The 18414-nt window shown below is 36.3% G+C and overlaps 1 protein-coding gene across 4 annotated transcripts in view; it reads left to right on the top strand.

The window, feature by feature from the left end:
- The window catches only part of L (zinc finger protein Lobe), a 131739-nt gene extending 114697 nt beyond the window's left edge, over nucleotides 1–17042 (top strand). For 2 of the 4 annotated variants that reach the window (XM_072013860.1, XM_072013863.1), the window contains 7 exons: nucleotides 2600–2838; nucleotides 6277–6384; nucleotides 6684–6826; nucleotides 12749–14471; nucleotides 14674–15612; nucleotides 15831–16055; nucleotides 16193–17042. In XM_072013860.1, the coding sequence (XP_071869961.1) occupies nucleotides 2600–2838; nucleotides 6277–6384; nucleotides 6684–6826; nucleotides 12749–14471; nucleotides 14674–15612; nucleotides 15831–16055; nucleotides 16193–16570 (3755 nt within the window). In that variant the 3' untranslated portion in view covers nucleotides 16571–17042. The remainder of the gene's footprint in view (nucleotides 1–2599; nucleotides 2839–6276; nucleotides 6385–6683; nucleotides 6827–12748; nucleotides 14472–14673; nucleotides 15613–15830; nucleotides 16056–16192) is intronic. The other 2 variants (XM_072013861.1, XM_072013862.1) reach the window with 2 other exon arrangements.
- The last annotated feature ends 1372 nt before the right edge of the window (nucleotides 17043–18414 follow it).

Below are 18414 nucleotides of genomic sequence, written 5' to 3'. Positions count from 1 at the left end.
CCCTCCTCGTTATCAACCTAACTTTCAAATCCCTCAACGCCCTTTACGCTTCCTTCTAATTCTTCCAAGAATCTTCTAGATTCTAGATAATTCATGTAAAAATCTTCCTGATCATCGTTTAAGCAATCATCCAACATAGCGTAAGTTTCTACGCGATCGCAGAAGGCTAGAAAGGGGGAAAAACGTGAAGGCCGCGTGGGTGGAGGATGCGACCCATTTAAACGAATCCACGTCCGTGATCCGATCTCGTTGGGTGTCTCTCCTCGCGTTCGTGTTTCAAAGCGAGCAAGAGACGGCGGGATTCCGCAAAATCTCTTAAATCCAGTGGTGGGTGTCGGATCCAGCGTGTGGACTGGGCAAATGAGGAAACGGCCAACTAGCCGAGTCATTTCCACCGTTTACCAGGGCCACTTTGCTCTATCCGACCCGGTGGGAGTCTTCTTCATTCCTGGCAATTATTAATTATTCGATTCGCCTCGTCCGGATGTCTCCTTTGTCACCGGTTTTCTCCTTCTACGACGCGTTTCTTTCCTTTTTTTTTTTTTTTTTTTTTTTACTTCTTTACGCTCTATTTTATCGAGAATTCTTCCTTTGAAAATGATTATTCCATGATCTGAAGGCGCGTAATACGAACTATCAATATTTATCGTCAATATTTCGAAGTTCTGAAACGTTCCCGATGATATTAACAGTGTGTGATTTAATGATAACGATGTGTTGACGATTATATATTTTTTTTTACGTTAGTTTACGTAATTTTTACGTATAATAATGTTGAGAAATATTGACGATAAATATTGAACGGCCTGAACTTCCTTTAGAGTCTAATTTTGCCAATGATAATTGGAAAACAGATGTATGAGTAACCAAACGTTTTAATTACATTATTTAAAGCTACGAATTTATTATATGCATCCAAATATACAATGGTGTCACACCTAATTTTGCCGCTCTTAATTACTCTCTTAATCGTCATGATACAAAAAAATTGTTTCAAACGAAAGTTATATGGTATCAAAGGATATATATATATATAGGTTACAAGCGCTATATATATAATTTCCCAATATCCATATTATATAAATTTCTATAATTTAGAATTCCTTGAAATGTTCACCTACTCGAGATTAATTAAACTATACTAATTACGATAATTATACAAATTATATCAATTAAATTATCTCTTGCCTTCTTTTATTTATAATTTATATTGTCGAAATATTTTTCGAAAGAATCGAATAGATAAGGGTATGAAATAAAGCCAAATACATAGGTACCGACAAATTGTCTCAAGAAGACGATCTCTGTCCTCGCGAAGCAACTTGAACAAGCGTGTACTTGCATGAGCAATATGAACATTGGATAATAGGGTGATACAGGGATAAAGAAGAGAGGAGGCAAAGCCCGAGTAGAGAATTCCCGCGAGGAATGTGCTTTTCTCCTATCAAAAGGACAAGAAGACCAGTCTTCTCGCGGAGGATGAACGACGAAGCTTCTTGACGACGTTCACGGGTTAATGGTACCAGTTTCACCGCATACTCGTTACGAAAACGATATAAAGAGACACGTAACGGGCGAGCTAAGGTCAGCCAGACCTCTTGTAATATTCCTACGCGTGTTCGAGTTCGTAAGGTCATTTATGGGACAGGTCCGTCTTACGACATTTATAAACCTGTTCCCCGAAAAGGATCGCTTTATACAAATGTTTGCCACTGCTGTTCCGTGTGCATGAAAGATCGACGTTGTTCCTTGATTGACACTTTGTTGACTGGAAACCGGAAAGTTCTTTGGTCCTTTTGTCTCGGTATCTTGGTTCTTAGATTTTGGTTCTTTTGTTTCTGAATTGATGTTGCTTGACTCTTAAGTCTTAGCTTCCTGATTCTTAGACCTTGGCTTCTCCCTTTCTTGATCTTCGTTCCTCGGTTTCTTAACTTTTGGCATTTACAACGTCAAAAGATTGACATCACTGCTGCGAATTTGTTTGCTAATTTAAAATCAATCCTTTTGAGAACCGAACGTTTTATCGATTATTAGTAATATAAGCACAGTTGTTTGATGATATTTCTGTAAAAAAGGAGTATAATGTACCAATGTCAGAAGACCAGTTTTATCAAAAGCAGATCTATTTATCGTTTAATTAGTAACTTAATGTTACTTGTTAATTGATAATAAATCTGTAAATTTATAGTTTCATCCTTTAACTATGACTTGTCTAGAAAAATGTAACATTATCTTATATATGATTATATTCATAAGAAGAATATATTTATCTATACGAATTTTAGCACGCTATTTCAACAACAAAATAAGAAATAAAACAAACACTAAAATTCTTTTTCCACTTTCTATGCTGATTTAATATTATACTATTTCCTCTTCTTCCTTACTATATTGATACAAATGGCTATCCCCGTCCGTCTACCATAAAACGAGCAAGCATTTATATCTCTTATATATCACAATTTCTTCTCATTTCCCATATCCACCAAATAAATCGAAAACATAAAAAATACGTCATATTCTCTTATATTCTTGAGAAATTATTTTCTTCGATTAATCTTGAACAGTTTTTGGAAAGAAATTTTACTTTGAATTGCAGAGGCCTTGGGCACCGGAAGTTCGTCATGGCAAAGCGAGGATGGCGGTGCAAACTCGCGACGTGGCGGAGAGACGCCGTCTTCTTGTGCGACGCCGACATCGGCGAGCTTCCCGTCGGAGCCCGAGGTCGACGCCGACGTTGGTGTGAACGCCGACGGAACCAACGCTACCGCACCTTATCCTTGTCAATTCTGTGACCGCACATTTCCTCGACTTAGCTACCTGAAGAAGCACGAACAGGTACCTTGAATTTTTTTTTTCATTTTCGAAGTTTCCAAGACTTCTTCGTCTATGAGTAGGTATATTTGAGCATCTTAGAAACCGGATTGATCGATCGATGAATTTTACATTCTTTATAAAATTATCGATTTCACATTATTCAGGAAACACGAATATCAATATCGATGATTATTCATTCTTTTTTTTCTTTTCTTTTCATTTTAGAATTTTTCATAATGCTTTCGATTATGAATAGGCATTTACTTGTTCCTCGACTGGCGCCGAGCCAACGATCGCATCAGTATAATGTTATTATTTGTTAAAACTTGAGGTATTTGCCAATTTAACTATTTCAAGAGATTTTAAGTATGAAGATTTAAATATACCTACTCCTAATGTAGCCCTAGCTAATCCCTTTTCGTGTTGTATTACATTTCATTGTAGTTGTTTTATTGTTGGTTTCATCACGTTCAGATCTGATGTAGTTGCAGTGGCTGATCACTCTCATATTATTTCTGAAAGATAAATTTCAGCGTCGACAATTTATCAGGATTTAATGTAATTAAAATTAAATGATTATCGAATAAAGGACTGACAAATCTCAGATATACGTGTAGCACAACCTATCTATAAGTCGGCGTAAGGTACAAGTGTGATATGATGCGGGAATACAATTAAATACAGAGTTGGTTATTGCATAATTTAAAAAATGGAAAGAAATTCGTGGCTTTAGTTCCCTATAAAATTTATAATGCCGGGAACTTGCCATAATTGCAGTACGATTCTAAGATTCTAAACTCGCTTGGATTTTCTACTTGAACAATGCAGGGGCTTCTATCCGACTCATCGGATATTATTTTACATATTTTAAATTATCGTCTTAATTGTCCCAACAGCTTTGCTCTGATTCAATTTAAGATCCGTTGTTTTCTGTGTCGAACCCATGTTGCCGCCAACGATTGCATGAATCGCATTTATAAACAGGCAGTATAACTATTTACTTATACAGGCCAATTTGCATACCCACCAACTCGACCTTTTTCGATTGTTCTTTCCCCTCGTTTTGAAACCATTTAAGGTCTTTGTCAGGCATTCTTTCCTTTTTGTGTGTTCACGTTCTGTGTGTATTATATTCACCCGTTTCTTACTTCTCTATTAACCTTCTCAAAGAGTATGTTACTCGTAAAAAATAAATAATTGATTAAAAATTAATTAAAAACAAATAAAATAAATTCTAACGTTCATTCTTAAAAGAAAAATCTATCTCGAAAAGATTAACTGCTAAGTCGAGAGCATCTTGGAAACCGGAAGTAACTGAACGTTCGCCCGCGGACGTTCCAGGCGTGTAAGACGCGTGGCCTCTTCGAATTTTTCTGTTTTGCATAGCAGTGGTATTAGGAGTAGCGCGACTCTTCCGCATCTGAGACGACGTCGGCGGGTCATCGTCGGGTCAAAATCTGTTCCATGGCCCATAACAGGTTGTACCAGTCAGGTTTGCTCCGTTCAGGTGGTTCTCCATGCTTCGGCTTCTCCTCTACGCTTTTCAAGCCTCGATAAAAGCCGCTTCCACATACGCGAGCTGAATCGCGCTTCGCTTCCAGCACAGATACGAGCCGGATAGCGGAGATAAATTTCGTTCAGCGGCTATGAAATCTTCCTCCGTTGCCTCCGGCATTCTTTCTCTTTGTCTCTCATTTCTACGAGACCACGGAAATCGTACGATTGGTCGGATTAGAAAAATTTTACAATCGCGCGGCATACCGCTAGGAATGTTTAAATTTTCGCAATTTTTATTCTTTTCTTTGTTAATGTACGAGTGGGTTGATATACAGTACGTAGTAGGGTTAAAGGATCGCTAAATTTCGAGCGAAAAATTGTCGACGCTTGAACAACCGTAATTTCGTGAAAAAGAAATCGTACAACAGTCTACACAGTCTCGTTTCAAAGAGCGAAGCCTCTGCTTCAATATACTTTGCAACGGCTGTTTTCCGTTTCTCGATGACCCCTTCTTTTGCAAAACGGAGCGAAAAACTGAAGTTGCTCTCTTTCTTCTCAAATTTTTGCAAATCCGAACGAGTTCTATGGAGTCCAACGAATTTTTGGTTTCTTCTTAATATAACTGAAGACTGCACGTAAAAAACACCGTAAGTGCCAAGAAACAAGCGAATTAGTTGGATCATATTGTACCCTTTTAATATTATATTTGGAACAGGTGATCGGAATATGTTAAATGGAGTTTAAAATAGCGCAAAAATCGCAGATATTTGGATTAGTTCTGCTACTGTGGTAGGAATATGTCCAATTTGTATGGCCTATTCTTAATCGAGTAACTCGATCTTTTCTGTAAGGCCGGATGTGCGTCATTTATACTTTTACAAAATTTGCGTAGCTTGGTGGATCGTGAATTTTTCCATTCTTCATTTCGTGATTCTCTCGTTGCATTGATACAATATTCTTATAGATCTTCGCAGAACATAGATTCACGATTTATTGTACATGCAATGGAACCAGCTTCGCTGTTGAGTCGATTTCTTCATTACTTTCGACAGAAAGACAAGATGATAATGGCATTCAGAAATACAAAACTTCTTTCTTCGCACGTTTCAATATCACATCCATTTCAATAATGTTGCAGATTATTTTGTTACTGAAGAATTGTATTTCCAAATTTCGTAAAGCTAACACAGCAATTTTGAGGTCAGACATTGTAATTTGCCGCATGTGACATTTTTTATATTTTCTATATTTTTCACATTTTTTACTATGACTTGAAAACATTTAAATCTTTGCACAGTTGCACTGTTAACATACAAACATCTATTAATCTCGTCGTATTTCAAAATTAATTTTATCGGAAAAAAGCCACGTTTCCCTTTTTGGGGAGCTTCTAAAATCCATATTAGGTGTTCCATGTTAGGCGCAGTTACTCTGAAATAGCATGCCGACATTAATACAATGTTACGGATTCCCGAGAACCGAGATCTATCTCATTACTTTTTACACACACCTCGTAATACGAACTTTCAAATTTTACTCAAATCCCTCATATTTCCTTCCTCGCATCCAAGAACCTCGTGAACGTCACGATACAGAGGTCTTCAAGAAGAAGGCGATCGCTTCGCCCTTCCGTCCGGAATTGTCTCTTCAAAGGAGCCGACGGCTCGAAAGTCGTACGTGCCGAGGTTATTTCGTTGGACGAAGACCGACTCGAGAAAAAAAAGGATAAAAAGATAGGGAGAAAAGAAAAGGAGAGCATAAAAAGAACTGTACAAAGAGAATGACCCGGCCCGTTCGCGATCATATCGGTCACACCGATCTACCTGGGTGACAACCACCGCGGGGAATTCCTCGACGAGCAACTTTCTTGTCCGTCAATTCTTTTGCTCTTCGAACCGTCAGCAAAGAATCTCTGATGAGTCGTGTTATTATTTTCTATCATATTGCCAATTTAATTTACAGCGTCACTTTGATCAACTTCATCGAGGATTGATATTAGCTCTTCACGGTTCGATGTCCAGTGTAATTTCTATTCTGGTAAGCTCAATGTCCAGTGTAACTGCTATTCTGGTAAGTCCAATGTCCACTCTGCCTGGACAATGATTTTATTTTAGTAGGTTCGGTTGCTGGACAAAGATCTTTTTGCACATAAGTCCAATGTCCGTAAACGTGGTTTAAACTGCATCGCGTTTGATCTGATTTCAAATGAGAAAAAGTTCACAGATACATTAGCAATGTTCGATTAGAAAAGTCTCATATAAAATAAGTTAGTAGAAGTTCAATTGAAGAAAGGGGAAAATTTGAAAAATGTTTCGTCATTGTCTCACGGGTAATATTAAAACTTTCGATTCCCTCTTTTGATGTCGCAGAGCCACGGAGATCAAATGCCATACAAATGCAACTGGTGTGCCAGATTATTCAAACATAAACGCAGTAGAGATCGACACGTGAAACTTCATACAGGAGACCGAAGATATCGATGCACGCACTGCGACGCTGCTTTCTCCAGAAGGTAAGTGCGCATAGAAGTCTCTGCTGTATTTAACTTCGACGGTAAGTAGACTGCGGATTTTTATGCGTTTATGGGAAATTCGAAAGTGTAAAAATGCACAGAACGCGTATGATATGCGATAATATACAAGATATCCAAAGTATGCTGTACATTATAATATTTAACGATCAAAATAAGTTTTTTATTAGATTCTATTCCTTTGGCTATAGGGCCGAAAATATGAATTTGCATAAACATCCGCTGTCTAACAACGATCATCTCTCAAGGATAATTTACGATCTCCGAGCAATTGATTCGTCCTTAAAAGGCTTTATCATTCTTCATTCTAATTATTCGCGAACTGGTTCATGTTTCAATTCGCTAGATTCACAATAATTTATCGTTTAGACTTGCGTATATTTTTAGATCTTGTTACGGTTATTTATTTTTGTTAATATCAGAAGAAACCTTTTAGCTTGATGTATTAAATATATACGTTAGTCCAACTAACTAAAGAACAACCTGTTCAAAATTGTCAAAAGCTGATTGCTTATTTTTATTCAGTAATACGAAATAGTGACGAAATAGTAATACAAACGAATGACTCTGACAATCGATGGGTAATGTAACACAAACAAATATAAAGAAAAGAAAACTGAAAAGTTCTTTCCATTGAAACAGTGGCACCCTCGAGTTTCAAGAATTATGATAAGCCATTGATAAACATTGTGTGAAAGCAAGAAGAGATAAAGTATAGCCGATAGAAATGAAGCTTTGTGTTTTTCGAAACTAAAAGTCTTCGCACATTAAAAATAAGTTTATTCCTGTTAGGTATAAGCATTTTATTACGCTCCTGAAAGAAGAGACTCTTATTTTCTCAACAAACTACTGACCATAAACTATAAACCATTAATAACTCTATCTTTCTATTTTTCTAGGAGTACACTTCTTCTTTATAATAATGTATACCATTTATTCGTTTTACAGTCTTTTCATACCTCTTTTGTATTTCTGTCACACTTCTTTCGTACCTTACTTTCTGTACCTTACTTTTTATGCTTCATTCGATCATATACTGTTAATCTTCAAACTAAATCTACTCGGATCTCAGATTACGGAGAGTTAGTAGGCTTTTACGCATGGTTCAAATTCGTAAGAAAATTTCAAGAATACGTGACTCCTAATTCTAAGGGTTGATAAAATTCCTAAAGATAAATTGACGTACGCAACGCTAAACAACGATACGTATCCTCGTTAATCTAATCCAAAAGAGACAGAAAACCGGAAAGGCAAGTGGAAACGAAAGTCGTGCGAAGGCCGATATTCCGGGGGACCTATCCATCGTTTGACAAATGAATAATGATCAAGCGACGACCGCGGCCCCGGCTGGCATTAGTCAAGCTTACTCTCTTACGTGACTCTTTCTGTTCCACCCCCTTTTCTCTCCCCTGCCCGCCTCCCTCGTTCGTTTCGTGCCGCCCCAAACGACCTCTTTTCCTCTATCTTTATTTCTCCCTTTTCTCTCGCGTTCACTCGCGAGGTTATTGAAATGCTAAGCTGGTATAACCCGACTGGAGACCCGCAAGGGTGGCGAGCACACGCACCTTTTCGTCCTTAAGTGTCGTCCACATGCTCTCTCTCTCTCTCTCTCTCTTTCTCTTCCTCTTTCTCTTTCTCTTTCGAATACATGGTCGTGATCATATACATATACATAGAACGAACGAATGGTGAATACAAGAAGAGAAGGGCCCCCCTGTTCCTCTGTGCGTCTCCACCAGGTGAGTGGACAGGTAGGCGCATAGGTGTTACGGGACAACAGGTAGAACATTAGTCAAGTGCCTGGTTGCTGCTCGTCCACCGACGCGCTTCGTATACTTATGTCGCGGTCACGACTTCTGTCAAATAGGCTTTTTCCTAGGAGTTAATCCTGCTACTTTCTCCCCTAGATATTTTCCAGTCAATTATTATTATTGTTTATTTCTTAACATGTAATCAAGTGCCTCGATGCTGTCCATTCACCGATGCACTTTGTGCAATTATGCCGTGGTCATGAATCGGTTAGATAAGCTTCTTCTTCGGAGTTAATCCTGTGACGTTCTTTCTAACTCATTCGCGAGCTAATTATTATCATTATTATTATTTATTTATTTATTTAGGAATCACAGAATAAGACTTGATTTTTTACAAAATATATCGGATTGAACAAGAAGTTCAAAAGTCCAAGTTGAAAAATGTGTTTTCTCTTTTACGTGTATTATTTTCAATCTGTGTATCATTGCGTTCAATGACTTTTCGCCATTTTTGCGATGACTTCATTATTTTTTGCTATACATAAGCGAAATGTCACAAGCTACGATATTAATGCTAACGTAACGATATCTAAATATTTGAACCGCTTCAGGGAATTTTCTGTAGATTTAGTTTAAAAGAAGATATAGAGTCGTCAAAGAAGTTTTCTAAATCTGACAATCTGGTGATAACATAGGTATATTAAAGTATATAGCAGATGTGTAGACGTACGAGGATGTTTGACCTTTCCTTTTTTTACTAGGCGTTTATTGTCGAAATTTAATTACAATGGTACATCTTGAATTTTATTATTGCCATGCTCTAGCAATTAATAATAATAATTTCACTTAACTTAAATCTGTTTATATTGTTTGTTAACGTTAAAAAATATCTTCAGTTTGGACGAAATACGAAAGAAGAAAGTCTTATTAGTATGTACAATTTCTCATTTCACTCTTATGTTAAGAAGATATTTACAGCATTACAGATTCTTTCCGTTTGTTAAAACTAGAACAAGATTGAAATACAGTTGCGAATTACAATCAATGCAATTTTGAAGCACAAGATTGGCGATTCAGACATCTTAGAACATTTATCGGATTACTTATTGATTTATTAAATGGAAATATTAATATAATAAGAAAATCAACATCGAGTTTCTACTTCTTCAGAGCCAAAAAAACACAACTTTAAGAGGAAATTTAATTTTTTGCAAACTCCAATTTTTTCCATTCGAAAGGAGAAATATTTTGTTTATTGTATATTCAGTTTTATTTTAATATTACGACAAACCTAAAAATAAAGTTGTATTCATAATTATTCACGGCACCTGCATATATCAGATGAAAAATTTGTTATAAATAATATCATCAACATTGTAAGTCGTAACACTGAAAAAAAGAAGATTACGGTGAAAGTAATGATGAGAAGCCTCCTAATTTTAAAATCAATTCTTATTTTAAAATTAATTTGAAACTATGGCATTACAATAAAAGTACTTACAATTAATTTAACGTAATTCGATATATTAACAAAATCTGATTTACAAGTACATAAGTTACAATTTCCAGAAAAAAGAGGGATATTTTGTGTTTTAAATTCGCAGTGTTCGGATACCAATATTTTACAAGGAGTATTATAGCGTTTTTCTTTAATCTGACGAGGGATGAAAATAAAAAGTCGTAACAGAGACTTAGCCTGTCAGCCATTATTACAATCGCATTGCTGGATCTTTACGCCACATCTCTATTCGTTCTCCGACTCGACGGTCGGCTTGGGTGACCCAACAAAAGGGTGAAAACCCCTGTGGTTCTTACATAGATGCCGCAGCCACGAGAGATCTGAATACGCCATCGAGATCGATCGATATACACGCCCGACCAGCTCTTATCGCTAGATCATCTGTCGTAAGAGAAAAATAAAATCAATCTTCTCTCTTCTAATTTGACGAAAATTATTCTGACGTCTAATATTCAGGTACTCTAAATATATTAATATATGTCAATTAATTCGATGTCTTTTTAAAGAAAATACAAATTTTATATGTGTATCGCGGAATATTAAATTTACCATTAAAATTTTGAATAAAAAATTTCACTGTTCTCGACCATTAATAACGGAATTCTGATCATACGATTATCATCATGATTGGTTTTAGTTTCAATGCAATGTTTTTAAATTCTGATCATGTCAAATAGTTGACTGCGTATTAGTAAAAATCCTGTTCTTAATTGAATCTATTCCAGTAATACTAGATTTATATTACATTTATAATGCCTCCATATTGAATTATTTTTCCTTATATATTATTTTGCAATGTTTCCATTTTTTTAAATAACTTTTCAATCTGAGTCACATAATTCTTCCAACACGAGTAACTGAGTAGAGTTAGATTCTTTTTTCAAATGCGGCGAATACTTCTACATAAGAAGACACCTCTTCATTGCCACTTTCGTTTACTATTTCCATTTTTATAGAATCGTCATTGTTATCGTCTTTATCGTAATGATCTCATCTGAAGTCAATCTCATCTCAATCATTACATCAGATAATGGATTATTTTCAATATCATATCTTTGTTTTTCAATGTCTGCAATTGTGACTTTTCCAACATCGTGTATTCTTGCTAATTCTATTCCACTTACGCTACTTTCGAGCTTTTTAATCACGTCATATTTCATTTCGATAATTATAAGACTATTAATTTCGTACTAAATTCTTATAGTCAAAATTCACTCAATCGAATAACAGAAAGAATACATTGCATACGAACGCTAGTAAAATATATGCATATTTGAAATGTAAAAAGGCATCGATGATTTACCATTATATATTACCATGAAATATTATATACGAATATTAGGTTATTCGGGCAATAAATGTTCGTACAAAGGAAACTCTACTATATAAGAAAGCAGTAATTAATATATTTGTAATAATACCTGTGTAGTAATAATAATAATAATCTTTCGTTCCAAAATACCTTACTTTCGGTATTCACGAATAGTTGCACGTTCCACGAAGAGCAATGCGATGAATATGTTCTTCTCAGTTCTCCAGACAGTCAACTCTAAACTAGAATATCAGATCGATTCGTGAAAGAGACTTCTAAAGCTTTTCTAACTCATCTATCTCCATACTAATATTCATACACTCCTTTTTCATAATTCTTCTGAAACATCGGTATATAGCTGCATGAATATGCACATAATTTCTAAATGCACGTCGTTATCGTGGCTTAAGCCATCCTGCATAATAAACATTTCGAAGAAACCCGAAGTCTCGGAACGTTTACTTGAGAACGTAAGAAAATAATCATCCTCGTCAATATCGATCTGCGTTCTCAATTTTTTACCGAAATTTCGCCAAAGCAAAGTCGCACGAGAGGCGATACACGCGATAATAGGACGACCAGAGCGTAACCAGTCGATAATCCTGGCACACATGAATTATTCAAACGCAAAGTGCAAGAGCGAATTTGCCGTCTGTCTTCGTTTCTGAACGAACCGAGACACTGACCGGTTGGACCGAACCGGTGACCTCACCTTATAACGGATTTAGTTTTCCACCGACTCGATGAATTATTCATTTGTCCAGCGACATATGCACAGGGGGAAATCGTTGACCTATCCATCCGCGTCTCTTTATTTTTGTCAACGTGTCATAGACGAGAAGCGATATTCTCCGGAAATTCGCGATACGAGGATTTTGATGTCAGCCATGATCGTTCCGTCGTTATTCGTCGTGGTTTATGGCTGGAGAGTAACGTTTCTTATCTTCAGCTTTTCTCAATATTATTAGAAACTGTCGATGTATATTTGTGGTTTAAACGAAGAAGAAATTGTTTGGGGTAAAACGTAGATTTTCGTAGATTTTTATCATACATTTTTGTGGCATTCGTTCTTTGTTATTTCGCATTAATTTATTCCACATTTTCTTCATTTTCACAGAAAGGTCTTTTTCTTTGAATTTATTCATTATAGATTTTTCGATATCTTTGTGGTGGTTCGAATAAGGGGCAATTTTACCGTGGATAAGATATAAATTTTCATAATCTTCGCCTTAAATTCTTAGATTATTAAATTTCTGAAATTCTCTTAATCGATGTCTAGTATAATAGTCATCTTTTTAGAAAAGTATATGTTCAATTTCCAGCGATCATCTGAAGATCCACATGAAGACTCACGACACCCAGAAGCCGTATCAGTGCACAGCATGTTCCAGAGGCTACAACACAGCAGCCGCTCTAACATCTCACATGCAGTCTCACAAAAAACAATCCCAAGGAACTTCCAGGCTTCAAGACATTGATTATGGTAGAAGAAGTGTATCTTCTCATAGTACATCATCTCCACCAGTACCAAGCTCCCCATCGCCATCTTTAAACCTTTTATTGAATCCAAAGGCTGGCTTAAAAAATTCCCAAGGAAGTGCTTCGACGACTCCAATTTTGAGTTCACCATTAAAATTAGCTTGCATGTACTGTACCAGAGATTCCTTTAGTTGCATGCAACAGCTGCAAATGCACGTGCATACTATGCATCAGGCTATCCTTAGTGGAGAAACTGTTGCGGTATCCCCATCAACAAATAGAACCAACGAACAGATGAGTTATCAACGTGAGAAGACTCTGGATAGACCAGAAGGATCATCTAAAGAACAGGAAAGAAAGTATCAGGATGATTCAGAGAGGTCTATAGAGAAAGATCACTATGAAAATACATTTACATGCAATCAGTGTACTATGAAGTTCTCTACGTTAGACTCTTTGAGAGATCATCTGATCTCAATTCATAGAACCGATGGTTTTAGTTCTACTTTAATGATGTGCCCTCTCTGCGGCATTCCTTGTGCTTCTGCAGCAGCCTACGCGGAGCACTATGTCCTTCAACATTGTGAGAATCGAAGAGTAGATCCATTGGAGGTTAAAAGTTATATAGATTCCAAGATGAATGGAAGCAACGAAACTAAAAGTCCCAGGAATCAGAAATATAGGGAGCAAACTTCTTCTGAACCAGCTGATTTGACCAACAAGCATTCCACCAGTACAGTCAGCAATTATACAGCTGGTACGCTATTTTGTGGACAATGTAGAGCTGCATTGAAAGATTTCGAGTCATTCAGAGAACACCTAGCTAGACATCTTCAGGCTGATCATAGAAATGATGTTATTAGACATCCTTGTCCAAAGTGTGAAGCTACTTTTCAAGATAGGGAGAACATGTTGGTACATTTGACGAAGCACTATTTGAATCAGATTAGTAAAGAATATGCTTGCGGTGCTTGCAAGAAACTATATCCCCATCCGGATCTTCTCCAAAGACATTTACTTGACAGCCATGCTCATCATCTCTATAGATGCGCCCTGTGCAGGGACACTTTTGATTCTAGAGTGGCAATACAGGTCCATTTCGCTGTAAAACACAGTCAAGAATGCAGTATTTATAGGTGCAATGCTTGCACAGTGTCTAATAATGAAAATTCACCAGGAAATGCGCCAGGGGAGGGTAAAAGCTTCTTCAGAAGTGAATCCGAAATGGCAAGCCATGTGAGAAATGTTCATGCACCTCCTACAGTATCTAACAACAATCCTGTCGTTACAAGCCCGGCCTCCACTCCGGGAATAACTGGAAATTCAGGACCAAGATGCGTTTTCTGTGGAACTTACTGCAGTTCTGAGCTGGAACTCCAGCTCCACTTGGCTACCCACTCTGCTAATTTATACAGGTGCCCAATTTGTAGAGAGGGATTTGCTGTGGAATTTTTACTAGACAGGCATATTGCTCAAGTGCATCATTCTAGTGATCATCAAGGTGCTATAAGGAATAATTCTCGGGAGAATGGAAGGATTGATAGATTACCCAGATTACAGGAAGAAGTACGTAATGTTTAAGTAAAGAGTAAAGAAAAGAATGCTTCTTGATCTAGTTTAGAGCATTGAATATTATTACCGAATATTAATTCAATATCTTCTAAGAAAACAGCAAGTATATATCTAATTAATAAAGTCGATTCTTCAGATTCTAATCTAGTTAATCTTCTCATCTTCTCAAATTTTATCTGATTTTTTCCAATTACAGGGCAAATCTCAAAAAAGAGGCCGCTCTCCAGCCTCCAGTAACAACAATTCTCTGAACCAACGCGATAACAATAATAAACGTCCACATTACTCAAATCCATCTGCTCAGCAGTGTGATCTCTGTGAAAGGGGAGAGTTTTCCAACGAGGCGGAACTGCAAGCCCACAAGAAACTTGCTCACACTCCATCCAAGCTTCCAAACAAGTCCATATCAAATCTCAGCATGTCTTGCGCATATTGCGGGGAAGTATGTCGTTCCAGAACTGACCTGGAGTCCCACACAAGGATCCAACATGCATCGAACGAACCTGGTGGTCGGCACAAGTGTAACATATGCGACGAAGTCTGTCCATCAGGGGCAACTCTTGCAGAACATAAATTGCAGAAACACTGCAAGATTCAATTAAGTGACACATGCATCGTTTGTCGAGGAAATCTAGCTTCGGAGTCACAGTTTCTGGAACATGTGCAAAGACATAGCCTGGAGAACGTGGATCCTCAGCAAAGATTAGATGGTTCTCTTCCCCATCTCCCTGCAGCTTGCGTAGTTTGTAGACAGACATTGATCAGTGATTTGGAGTGTCGTCTTCACGCCAGACACCACTTGAGAGCTTCTACTGGTTCTCACAGTGTAACATCCAGCCCCAGTCCCAATCAGAAGAACCAGAATCCTAGCTGTTGCCTTTGTTTAAGAGATTATTTAGCTGATGACTTTGTCAATTTGCCTCCAAGTCATATAAGCGGTGGAGGACAATCTTTAAGGGTCTGCAAGTCATGCTACATTCGTCACTCTCAGGGTTTACCTATCTTGAATTCACCTTATGAGCCTGCTAGATCTAAGTGTGACGGTACTTGGACATCCAATAACAAAGATGGGCAATGGGATGGATCAAGGGATACATGGGAGTCAGAGAACAGATTTAAGGAAGACAGAAACGAGGTAAGTGATAACAAAAGATTGTCAGGGTTGTGGGGTGAAGTTTGAGACTTCTAAAGAGGTGGAAAAACATCGTTTAGTAGAATACGAGAAACCTGGATCTATGCCGAACACGTATACGTGTATAGAGTGTCAGGTAACAGAGATAATAATAAATAGACCATAATAATAAAATTTTGCATTAGAAATTTAATAACGGAAACATTTGTTTCTTTTCTCAGATGTCGTTGCCAACAGAAGCAAAAATTCAACAGCATGTAAAGAAGGAACAGCTGGAGATGTCGGGAAAGACTTCCATAGAGGCGTTACGATGTCACCTGTGTCTTTTTGAAGCTAGCAGTCCTTTACAATTGCAAAGCCATTTGATAGAGCACACTTTTGCAGGATGTGCCGCTCTCAGCTGTTACATTTGCCAGTCTCTCTTCACTGCTCCTATCGGCCTCCAGGTATGATAAGAAGCATCATTCTTCATTTGATTACTATCATTATTTTGAAAAATATTTATTTTATTTTGACAAAAACTTTATTAATGTCAAATTATACTTATAGAAAAGCCCAAATAACCTTAATCTTTCATTTTTAGAGCCATATGCTTCAAGAGCATGGCCTGGGTGCTCGTCCCTACGATTGTTCTCAATGCACGCTCAAGTTCTTCTTCAGAGCAGAATTGGACCATCACATGCTAACATTTCATCGACCTGGAGATGCGTGTTCACCGGATGACAAAGCAGAAAATACTGGAGAAACGAAAGCAAGAGACGCTGAAGAAAGGAACTGCGGCGAAGAAATAACCGTAAAGGAAGAAATAGTTTCAGAAATAGTTGCAGACGAAGAAGAAGAAATCAACGTGGATGAACAAGTGGAAGAGAACAATCAAAAGGCGAACAAGCAAACAGAAATTGAGACGAAATTAAAAACTGAACTTGTGGAGGAATCTGTTCCAGAAAAGATGAAATCGTGATCGTTATTCGGTAATCGAGGAAGTAAAACGTTTAAATAATTATCTTGAAATTAGTCCACGACGAAGATAAACAACGACGAGATTACTGACGTACTCTTGGACTAAATCAGATTTTGTATTAATTTTACTTTTAATAGGCAGAGTGATAACATGTTGATTTATCTTTTTGGATAATTTATTATTTCTTTTATTATACAGTTAAATTTTATTAATTTAGAGTTACTAGTTAGTAGTTAATAAAATTTCATTCCGATGCTGTATGAAAAATTACTGCAAGGAATATTACATTTGGGATTATTTTTAATTAACATATTTTTGCAAGAATGTTCTATATTCACATAGTTCATGTAAATTTTTATTGTATTAATAATTGATCTTCAGGATAATTATAGATTATGGAAGATTGTTATTGCTCTAAGATTATTTTATGCGTTAGAATAAAATTGTAAGCCTAATTTTATGGTACAGTATACTTTGCAATTCAATTTATTATTATATAATTAATATATTACTATATAATTAAATAATTTATATTATAGCTTTAAAAAATTTGGAATGTGAATAATATTTTACATTATATTTTGTTATTCTAGACTTTAGATATTCGTGAATTTTACGTTGTCAATATGTAATTTTATTTTGTGTTAAATTTTTACTATAAGTCGCAGCGTTGAATTTCATCGTCTAACAAGTGTTGGAGTTGATATTACATAATATGATACTCCTTAAATAGGAAGTATATATTCTACAATCAACTTGCACAAACTTTGTAACATAAAGGCAACGTTATTTCTTATTAAAGAGCGTCTATTTGCAGATGCAACTTGTAAATACGTTGAATAATATTAGAATGTATTGTTAGTCAGCGTTTTATTGACTTTGGTCGATACCATAAGCGACGATTATTGTTTAAAGTAAGCAGAATGCAATAAATTGTCCACTAGGCTTAGTTAGTCTATAAGATAGTTCTTTACAAAATAAATTATTGTTCTAAATCAACAGCTCTTACCGCTTTTCCTTTCCCATTTTAGTTAGCGATACCTAAAATAATTATTAAATGATAAAAGTGTTATACTATTACTTATATTATTATTATATAATTATTAACTATCCTTTTTCAGATATATGACAGGTAAAACTTAACAGATAAGAAGAAGATGACCTTATCTTTTATAATGTAAGTAATTTCTAGTTCCTTTAAAATTTGTTAATTAATTCAGCTGCGTCTTCTTCTCTGGATAAGAAAAGGAGAAGATTTATAAGTATTCCCAACTTTAATTAATGCATATGTTAATAAAATTGATGACATTATACAGATTATTTGCATTTTTTAAAGCGCCGTCGATTATATACAACTAATTGGATTGCAACACAATTAACAGCACTATAGAGACTGTTTATGGAATACTTGTTTGTTAATTATTGGACTTGAAGATTCAATAAAAGTTAATCAAGTGATTAATTAATTAATAGCCCGCCCAGCATTTCTAGAATTACCGATACTAATCTTTTAATGAGGAATATCGCACGAGGGACTATAACGCAACCTATTATACCTGTTTAAGATTAAATTAATTGTAAGTTTGAATAATTCATCTGTTCTAGTCCCACACTGTCTATCTCTCCTATTGTCGTTCATATCATTTGTCCTCGTCGTACATTGATGCCTTCCTTATTCGGGCCTTACTCTGTCCTTATCGCAAAATATTGCTTTCCTTGTCTACGAGCATGTAATGTGTCGCCATCTACTATCCGTTGCGCTAAGTTGCGGTTCCTACCTCTGCCATCAGATGGCGAAAAACATACGAGTATATACCTGTCTTTGTTGCACACTGATGCTTTCC

The sequence above is a fragment of the Bombus fervidus genome, chromosome 12, assembly GCF_041682495.2.
Source record: "Bombus fervidus isolate BK054 chromosome 12, iyBomFerv1, whole genome shotgun sequence".
Classification (NCBI taxonomy): domain Eukaryota; kingdom Metazoa; phylum Arthropoda; class Insecta; order Hymenoptera; family Apidae; genus Bombus; species Bombus fervidus.
Note: the sequence above shows the minus strand (reverse complement) of the source record. Positions and strands in the feature narration are given on the sequence as shown.